Raw genomic sequence first — 10,000 nt, 5'->3', positions numbered from 1 at the left:
GGAATTCCTTGTTAACACCCTGCCTTTCAACGTTATCTGAACGCCTGAATTGTCACGACTGTCTTAGCCTCCCATACAGACAATCTTAGGGCTTCGTCACGCGTTCCTCCCCTACTAAGGTCTGCTGAAACGAAAAATCACTTCCGTTCAACGGCCGTTTGCCCACTGTTTAAAGAGACCAAACAGCACTGACTAATTGTGTTGTGTATAGCCAATCACATGCCGCGAAAGAATGCCATACAAAACACGAGTTTACCCAAAACTGGAAAACGGCCTCCGATTGGTCCGTAATCAACGAACTGAGGTGGTTTTTCGTTTCAGCATATGTTGGTGGGGAAGGAATGCGTGACGGCATACAGGAAACGTCCAGATAATTATGTCCAGTAATAAGATGCAAGCCCAATTTTGATAGAGCGTTTTTCAAATGAGTGTCGTAAAACCAAAACCAAAGTAATTACTTTGGCCAATCAAAAAGGACGGAGACAATCCAGTAGACCAATCAAAACTCGAAGTAATTACACGTAGCCGACACAAAGCGCGGGAAAATGGTAATGGTAATGGTAATGAATTTATATAGCGCATTTTCTATTAACATGCATATTCAAATGCGCTTTACAAGTAAGTAATTTATGGGTGAGATCGGACATCAGCATATACGAGCACGTATATACAATAGTTTTTTTTTGGCAGAGTTTAATGGAAACAATGAGCACGCGCGAGCCACGATTGGTTTTGGTTTCACTTCTGATTGGTTGAAAAAGTGGCGCGAGAACTTTGAACTAATCACTGAGTTAAGTAATGCAATTGAAAACCGCTCTATCCAACACAAAGTATATACCTTTAAGTCTTCAGAAGCATTTCCTACCTATTTCTAACAGTGAGGTTATAAATGGTAAAGGTTAGCGTTATTTTTAGATCAGGGTAAATACAGCAGTTTATCTTCACTTGAGGAGTAGCATTTGGAGGACGCTTTGTGACGTTGATTTTTCTGTTTTCCGTGACACGAGTAATGTTGAAGTTGGGGAAAAGGACAAAGGGACACTTTGTGACGCTTATTGAAATCCACGTGCATCTGATTACTCGAATTTTCTGGACACATGTAAACGTCAGGCAGAAATTGCCATTTGCATGCCAAAAGTCCATGATACTTATTTGCTTTTAACTCAGATTTTGCCCGTTAGAGCGGTTTTCAATTGAATGTCGAAAGCAATTAGTGAATTGCATTGGTTTTGCTTTACTTTACTCAAGGATTGGTTCAAAGTTCTCGCACCATTTTTTCAACCAATCAGTAGTGAAACCAAACCCAATCGTGGCTCGTGCGTGCACATTTTCCCGCGCTTTAGTGTCGGCTACGTGTAATTACTTCGAGTTTTGATTGGTTTGCTGGATTGTCTCCGTTCTTTTTGATTGGTCAAAATAGTTGCTTTGGTTTTGGTTTTACAACACTCTATTGAGACTCGCTCTAGCTGCAGATATTGAGCAGCTTTTCAAAACAAGAAAGGCCAGCTAGAATAAGAGAATATGGGAGGGGGCCGGCCCAATTGCTCTTATAGACCTCTTTCATAATTGCGGCCAAATAACATATTCTTTTGTTTTAATGCTAATAGGCCCTTCTATCCTCGCTATGACGAACAAATTTTACAAGAATTTTTGTTTCCAAAAGAGGGCAGTAGGTCTAATTAACATAAATACAAAGGAATGTGGAGGTCGTCGCTACTTACTTATAAAAGTAAGTGGTCTGTGACAAGCAACAACCTGCCACTGTCGTTTCGCGTAGACACAATGATGCAAATTATATAATAGGTCAATTAACGCCCAAGTCGCCAGTGGAGGGTAGGTGCCCAAGAAGCCTGGGGGCTGCAACCGAAGTCACATCCCCAAGGCGCTAGAACACCCGACTGGCCTGCCCAACCCGCAACCAAGCCACGAGCCCCCGGCGCCAGGCCCTCCTCAGGCACCTGTCACACTTGAGCCAGATAGCTCAGTGGAAAGAAAAAATAAAAATAAAAATAAATAAATAAAATATAAAAAAAGAATAAAGAGTGGGAGGGGGATAGGGAGGGAACGCCGAGAACCACTAAACTACTAATTCGACTCAACGCCACGCCAACAGAGCAACAAACACGTTGCAAACACATGGGACAACAACGCATGCACTAACAAGGAATACCGCTGGACAATGTCAGCCCAGGGGCTCCCACAACCTTAAGACTGCTGCAAACGCTACAGAACGCATTAAACGCTAACAAATGCCTGCAAAAACGCTACTGACCAGACTAGCTCCCGGTCGTAAACTATGTTAAATTTCATTTAACTATATTTAAATCTCGATTGGTTCGCACCTATGATCTACAAGAGGACAGATGCATAGCTGACGTCACCATAAAAGAACTTTTAATTTTTTTTATAAAACAAATAGATTCCTTCTTGCGGTACCTCTGTTCAGTAATAGATTACATAAGAAGACGTTAAAATTGGTGAGAACATCTTTTTTTTGTTCTTACGACATTTCGACGTAATCTGTGATCTACATTATTACTAAACAGACGCAAATCCCCAAAAATGAGCAGCAAAGTCCCAAGAGGAAATAAATGGGGTAGTGTTACCTCCAGCCCATTCCCACAGCGGCCTTGTGGCCTTCTCATGTGCTCCCTACAAAGTGGTTGAAAGGATAGACCTTTGCTGGCTAGTCAGGTAGATTCAACCGTACCGTTATGTTAGAAAAACTCTTTTATATTACGTGAATTTCAGATATCGGACGAGAGGTGTGTTGCAGGCAGACCAACAACGACAGCATTTACCCAAACCAGAAACAACATTGAAAGCAGCAGTACTACGACAGCAACAACAGCATTACCGGGCACAATAGCAGCCGTAAAACACCAGCAATCCGAGGACAAGGGCATTGGGGCTGAGGCTGTTGTTGCCATCTTTATTGTGCTAGTGTTGGTGATCAGTGTTGTTGCATGGTGTTTCTGTGCTTATCGCTACCCTACCTCCAAATCTGGACTTTTTCTCATTGACGTAAGTGAAATAAGTTAGGGTCACCGTCGTAGACTGGTATGGACGTAAGGATGTAATATTCAAAAGTCTTTAATGTAATTGAATTAGATGTTGGTGCGAAAATTGAATCGGTCTTGTATTTATCAATCATTAATTGATCAATGAGAATGTTAAGCTGTTGTGGCAGACAGCCAAATATTTTGTTCTAGCTGGTTTACGGTCACTAACTTTCTAACATGACCCACTTCTAGGAAAGTGACTTGCTGGTTCGCTCTGGGCTCCTGGAACTTGTGAATTGAAATTCCTTTTTTACTTGCCAGGTGTATATTCAAAGGGCAGAAAGCTCCAGGGAAAAACATTTTACATTAAATAGCTAGTTTTTTCCAATGATCGTTTTAGAGCTGATCTCCTTCATCCATTTCCGGTTATTGTCAGTTGTCATCAGAAACAGGAGGGGGAATGACTAAATGGAAAAATGATAACCTGTCATTTCAGATTTCTCGACGTCCAAGAGAGTTGTTCAAACGTAGTCCTGTTGGCGTTGGAAAAGCTGGTGATGTAGCACCGTCCGATATCAAAGCCGAAGTGTTGTGAAGTGGGGATTTCCAAAGAGCGTGGAATTTTTGCACCAAACACACAAACTCACCTTGAAGTTTTTAACCTTGCTGTCAAATTTCTCGCTGGTAATTCATACCATATCTTGGGAAATGAAGGAATTTGTGTCTCGCGCTTACTTCTTTTACGAACAGTTTATAGTTTTCTGTACTCCATTGAGTGCCCCAAGACTTAAACATCTTGAATAATTATTTGGGCCAACCACAACAGACGAAGACAGTCATGTGTGCCAGTATATTGCAAACCAGACATAGGCAGGCAGTGCTACTGTAGGTGCGAGAAAGCACTTTCGAGCAAGCAAGTCTCAATTTATCGATATTTTTCAGCATGTAGAAATCAAAATATCGGTAATGAAACGGCTCTATGATGACACCATCTTCTCAGCCAATCTGCAGCAAGATCAATTCCAAAAGCTGATGTTATCTTCACGTACTTGTTTCTCCCATTAAGTGCCAACAACACAAATTTTCTTCAAGCTCTGATTGATGCAGCTGACGGCCATTGGATGATGTGATCGGCCCGACAACTTATTATATTCAAGTTGAATACCTGTGGCCGGTTGCTCGAAGCCTGGTTAGCGGCTAACCGTTGGTTAAGAGGTATCAAAACCTATAGACCTTATTCATAAATGGCGGTCACATTTATAATTCTTTTGTCCAGGTGCAAATTAGCCTACCAAGCCTCATTTTAGAGCAAGAATTCTTTTCAAAACACTGTAGGGTATCGAGGCTTGGTAGGCTAATTTGCACTTCGACAAAAGAATTATAAATTGACCTCCATTTATGAATAAGGTCTATAGGTTTCCATGGCATTTAACGCTGGTTAGCGCTAACCATGCTTCGAGCAACCCAGGCCTGGATGCCACTCTGATCACAATGGAGTTATTTTATCAGTCTGTACTGCCAAAATTTCCCCCTTTTTTTTCATATTGTGATGAGAAGATCAAAGTTTTAGGACTACTGTAATTTTGTCGGTATAGAAAGTGTACTTTTGTAGGATGCCTTGAAATAGAATAATTTCGTATTTTTCACCAGAAAAAATGAATTCATAATTTTTAGCAAGAGTCATATGATGTTGTACGACGTTTTATATCTAGGGTTGGACAGAGCCTTAAGGTACATAATATTCAAGGGCTTTTTTTGCTTCGTTTGATATGCACTGTTTTATGAAATGTGGATTTTTTAAGATGGATTTCCACATTTTTTTTGTTGAAGAAAAATATAAGTTTGGTATAAAAAGCTTATAATATTTTTCAGGATGTATCGAAAAATGAAGCCCATTTTGTTGGTGTGTAGGACATCTTCTTTTTTCACCAAATATTTCGGGAATTTTGCTTGAAAGTTGCATGAAATAGGAATTTACCATGCAGAAATTGTACCAAGCAATATTGGTTCTGTTCAGAAGGCAACATCATAAAATTAATTGCTGTAGAGCGAGTTTCAATCGAGTGTCGTAAAACCAAAACGAAAGTAATTACTTTGGCCAATCAAAAAGGATGGAGACAATCCGGTAAACCAATCAAAACTGGGAGTAATTACGCCTGGCCGACACAAAGCGCGGGAAAATGTGCACGCGCGAGCCACGATGAGTTTTGGTTTCACTTCTGATTGGTTTAAAAAGTGGCGCGAGAAATTTGAACCAATCACTGAGTGAAGTAATCATGACCCAAAGCAATTCGCAAATTACTTTCGACACTCAATTGAAAGCCGTTATAAAATGTGACCAATTTTCCCATTTCTTAACCTCTTTTGAAGACCCTGGCAGTAATAATAATGCACAGTTTATTTTAGTGTCAAGTCTTCCAGCGCTGAAGCACTAATTGGGGACACGGAATGTAGAAATCAAATCAAATCAAACATTGATTTTTGATGTTGAACCTTTGCTTTGCGGTTTGAAAAAACTTGATGAGTGCAACACAGTCAGGATGATAAATGTATTTGGAAAATAGCATGCCATTGCTCCACCCCTATATTACCGTTATGCCCCAACTAAAATTTTTGCAATAAATTGTTTAGGGTGTATAAAACGAAAGAACTTTGTTACCTTTTTTTGTTTGTTTAGAGAACCTTTCAAAGAGACACTCTTTAAAAACGTGAAAGGAAGTCATAGTTTTTTATCATTTTCTGACTTACGGACGTGACGATAACGTCGAAACCTCATGGATTTTTTTTCAGGTGTTTGCGTCTCGCAACTTTTTAAAAACAAATCATTACAAGGTAAAAGTTACTCAGAATAAATAAAGAGCCGATCCAGCTGAGTAACAGAAGTGAATATATAAACTTAAAAGTTGTTTGCAATAAAGCGAGTGTATACGAGAACTGATATCTCATGTATGTTGAATTTCCAAGCTTGCATACGGTTTGCAGGTTCCTACTGTAAGTTTTTTCAGAAATGACATGACCCATGGGCCCCTGGTTTTTTTCATTGTCAAAAATTGCATTTAACGTGTTGTAACTTGTCAGTAAAATCACGATATCTAGAGGGCAAACAGCAATAGACTAACGAAAGGCAACAGCTAACAGAAGATTGTTTCAGTGATTCCCATCCTTTCCCCTTTTTTTGCCAAAAATAAGAAAGGGCGCGGTCTTGGAAGGACTTGTAATTTCAACATGGCCTCTCCAACTGAGGCCGGTGTCCCAGGAAGCGAAATTTAGCCGTTTGACGACAACTCGAGCATTACGCGCGTTCTGGTCATACACAAGCAACATGCGCAGGCTTATCAATTTGATCAGAATCATTTTTCTTCTGTGACTTAACAGATTGCCAAACGTTTATGAGTTACATTAGGTTGAGCAGGAATGGCGGCATTGGTGATGAGAGCACAATGTGGCCCAGCTTCGATTCCCAAATGTGTATACCCCACGGATATTGAATTAAGGTCCAATCGGGTGAATGTACCTTTATACACTTCAGTATATCCCTGCCCCAATTAGAAACCATATACTAACTATCTCTTCGCTTCGCGATCATGTGCGCGCGTTAGACCACTCGGCCATCGCGACACAGTTCTGTTGCAAAGAGGAAAGCAATTATTTTCTGTGAAATCTTTCCGCCGGCCATGATTGACACAGTATTAAAATATTCGATAAAGTGGACAGATGTTTTTTCTTTGAGAAAGACAAGCTTTAAGGGTAAAAAGAATTTTTTACGCTATTTCGAGATCTTGCTTCGTACTTATACTTGTGTGTTCCGCTGTGAACATTACGGTATTTTGCACAAAACGAATACTTCATTAGAAGTATTTTGCATAGCACGAATACTCCAATACTTCTTGGGAACCGGTTTGTTCAGCCGTTTTGACGTAGAAAGAAAATAAGAAAATAGCTTTCAACGGCCAAACAAAATAAAAAATGAAATCAAGTTTAAAAAAAAAAAAAACGAATTACTGGTGTCCGTCACGGGGACTTCGGAGTGGTCCCCCATCCAATTACTAACCCCATTCGGAGGAGCTTAACTTCAGCTGACACCTGGGCTAACATTAACGATTGAGATTCGTACATGTATCTTGTCGAACTTTATTAAAACTTGAAAGAAAAAAAGTAAACTAACAAAAACCCGGTGTCTTGCCGTCATTTTGTCACAGATGCATCCTTTGTTTCGTGAGTTGTCAGTATTAAACACGCAAGGTAACTTGATCTCAGGCGGCCGCTAAAATCGATGTCACTTTCGATTTTGTGATTTTACTTGTACGACCAAAAGTACGATAGTAAAATTGAACTCAGATTGAACGTAGAAAAGTCTCCCGAAATGTTTTTCGCTGATGGTAACTTGTATTATATTCGTGGCACAAAATTTATGATGTCTTCATCTCGCAAATTGTCTTATTCTCGATCGACACTTCCTAAAAGTTCCTTCTCCTCTCCTTAAAAACTAAATATCAATATTTATTTACTTTTGCGTCAATATTTGTTTTGCATACATGTAAGGCAGGCTAACAAAATTTGTGACTTGCTTTGTTCGCATTTTTGGGCATTAAAATAGAATTTTTGGTCGTATGTTCCTGACAGCAAGTTGCATCTTTTGACGTCTCCCATCCAGTTACTAACCCCGCCGGAAAGGGGGTTAACTTCAATGCAAATTGGTCTTAGAAAGCTGTCAGAAGCTTAAAGTACACGCTGAAGGTTACGATGAAAAAGAAGTTGTAAATGATCAACTTGTCGGCCTTGAAGCTAAATGTTTCTCGATTTGCTTTTAGTTTCTTCCATCGTTCTGGGTTAAGTACTTTACTGAACCACATGTCTCTAACATGACACTGTAAGGATTTACGATACCAAAACAATATCGTGTACCACATATTACGAAAGGACAACTTCAATCTAATGCAGAAAGAAGCTCAAAGCGGTTGTTATTTCTGTGTCGATCAGACCGAATCTTCAACATCCTCGCTGGTGAACCACGGACATTTCCCTACCCTCTGTGCCAGAACAGTTTCGGTTGTTTGTCTTAAACAACTGAAACTGTTCTGTGCTTGCCCCTTACGGCACTGATAAAAGTACCGTACGTAGTACATGGGTACTTGACCGTAGCCATTGGCCGAGAAACTAATTTTAGCCAAAAGGCCGAAAAGCGATCAGGACATGGGAAAACTCAGGTAAAAAAATTGTGGGGATATGGGATTTTTAGCTGGGGGGAGGGGGGGAACTGAGGAGGTACGGGATATTTTTAAAGTAGGAGCGCATTGCGTACGTGTGGTAGTGCAGTAACTAGACAGTGTTTTCTCGAGAAGCGATCACTAGGGTTTTTTGTTTTCGTGTTTGATAGTTTTTTGTTCAGCTCGAGTGTAGAATCATGACGAACTTTTGTAGTTTGCGAGAACTATTTACTACTTGTAGCTTTTGTTGAGTTTTGAATCGATAATTGAAAGAGTTTTTGGCGATTTCAACCCAGACTGGACTACTGGATTTAACCTTTTTTCTTGACGAGATTTCAAGTTTTTGTGAAACGTTTGGTACCAAGTTACTCTAATACTGAAATCAAGATTATGGAATTGTAAAATTAGAACTTTGGACTGGACTATAGAACGCGCAGTTACGGAATTTTACATTTTTGAGCATTGTGAGAAATAGAGTAAGCATGTTTTCTTCTTGTCTTCGCCACGGCAGATTTAAACAGTTTGCAAGAAACTAAACCAGGATTACGGAACCGGAATTCGAATACATGGCCCGGTCGTTCGAAAGCCGATTACCGTAATCCAGGATTAGCGTAAACTTTTGTTTCATGTTTCAACTTTTTGGTGAAAGTTTCCTTTGCTTATTGACTTCTTCTAATGTAAAGTTTCACGGAATATCAGCCTTGAACAGCATTTGGGAGTAGAGAATAAAACTCGTTTGTTCATTTTTAACCTGAGATTAGCATTAATCGGCTTTTGAACAACTGGCCCAGGATGATAAGTTGTTGAACTGTGATCTGTAATAAGTTTTTCGGATGATTTAAGGCTGATCTTGTAATTTTTGGATGAACGGAGTTAAGGAAGGAAGTAAAACTGTAGGATTTAACTAAAGTCTCATTCCAAAAAATTAAAAGATGAAAGATCCCGTATCCCGAGAACCCGCTAATAGGGCTTCCTTGTTTGCATTTGCAAATTTAGTAACATTAATAATGAGTTTTTACAACAGACAACTTCAAGTTATATTACAGATGTATCTTTCTGGTAATCTCTCGCCATTTTCCGAAGTTTACCTGTACTTGAAGTTCACTGTAAGTGGACAATTTGTGTTAACTGTTTGCGCATTCCACGGATACGCCTTTGGAGGCGTCTTGTATTTAATTTGAGAAGGGTTTAATAAAATTATTATTATTATAAATTATTATTATTATTATTATTATTATTATTATTATTATTATTATTTTAAAAAATACAACCACACTTAAGTGCGGTTGTATTTTTTAAAATATTAGTAACACTTGTGCTATCCAGACCATTCGGAAAATATTATTATTATTATTATTACAACAGGCTCACGTTTCCAGTGAAAGCTAAGGTGGACAACACAGTACAATTTATGAGGCATATATAACATCTCATATGATTTGATATTCATTCGACCGCTGGACGGTTACTTGTTGTTTTCGCAGGCGTCTCGGCCTTCAACCAACTTCAACGCGACAGGAACTTTTCAATACATGTACTTTCTAGTGCTTCGCGGTAAGCGTTATTTTTAGAACAAGTCTACCTCTTTTGTTACCCCCAAAACTTTTCATTTGCCAGAAACTTCAATTCAATGATACTTTTGAAATGACCGCAAGAACAAGAGCATTTCCGATGTGCAAACATTCAATGTCATGTATTTGAAGCCAACTACGGTATGCATGCAGCTATAATTATTCTGAGGCGATCTTTACGATACTGACTATAAATTTGGACGCAAATTTATTCATGGTA

The 10,000-nt window shown here is 39.2% G+C and overlaps 2 protein-coding genes across 4 annotated transcripts in view; both read left to right on the top strand.

The window, feature by feature from the left end:
- LOC137968020 (plexin domain-containing protein 2-like) overlaps window positions 1–5,940 on the top strand; it is a 21,759-nt gene extending 15,819 nt beyond the window's left edge. For both annotated transcript variants that reach the window (XM_068814632.1, XM_068814633.1), the window contains exons 12-13: window positions 2,752–3,024; window positions 3,499–5,940. In XM_068814632.1, the coding sequence (XP_068670733.1) occupies window positions 2,752–3,024; window positions 3,499–3,597 (372 nt within the window). In that variant the 3' untranslated portion in view covers window positions 3,598–5,940. The remainder of the gene's footprint in view (window positions 1–2,751; window positions 3,025–3,498) is intronic.
- Window positions 5,941–9,637: 3,697 nt separating this feature from the next.
- LOC137968023 (plexin domain-containing protein 2-like) overlaps window positions 9,638–10,000 on the top strand; it is a 21,235-nt gene continuing 20,872 nt past the window's right edge. The window contains exon 1 of one of the 2 annotated variants that reach the window (XM_068814637.1): window positions 9,638–9,763. In XM_068814637.1, the coding sequence (XP_068670738.1) occupies window positions 9,742–9,763 (22 nt within the window). In that variant the 5' untranslated portion in view covers window positions 9,638–9,741. Of the gene's footprint in view, window positions 9,764–9,811; window positions 9,922–10,000 lie in introns of those variants that run through there. The other variant, XM_068814638.1, reaches the window with a different exon arrangement.

The sequence above is a fragment of the Montipora foliosa genome, chromosome 8, assembly GCF_036669935.1.
Source record: "Montipora foliosa isolate CH-2021 chromosome 8, ASM3666993v2, whole genome shotgun sequence".
NCBI lineage: Eukaryota > Metazoa > Cnidaria > Anthozoa > Scleractinia > Acroporidae > Montipora > Montipora foliosa.
Note: the sequence above shows the minus strand (reverse complement) of the source record. Positions and strands in the feature narration are given on the sequence as shown.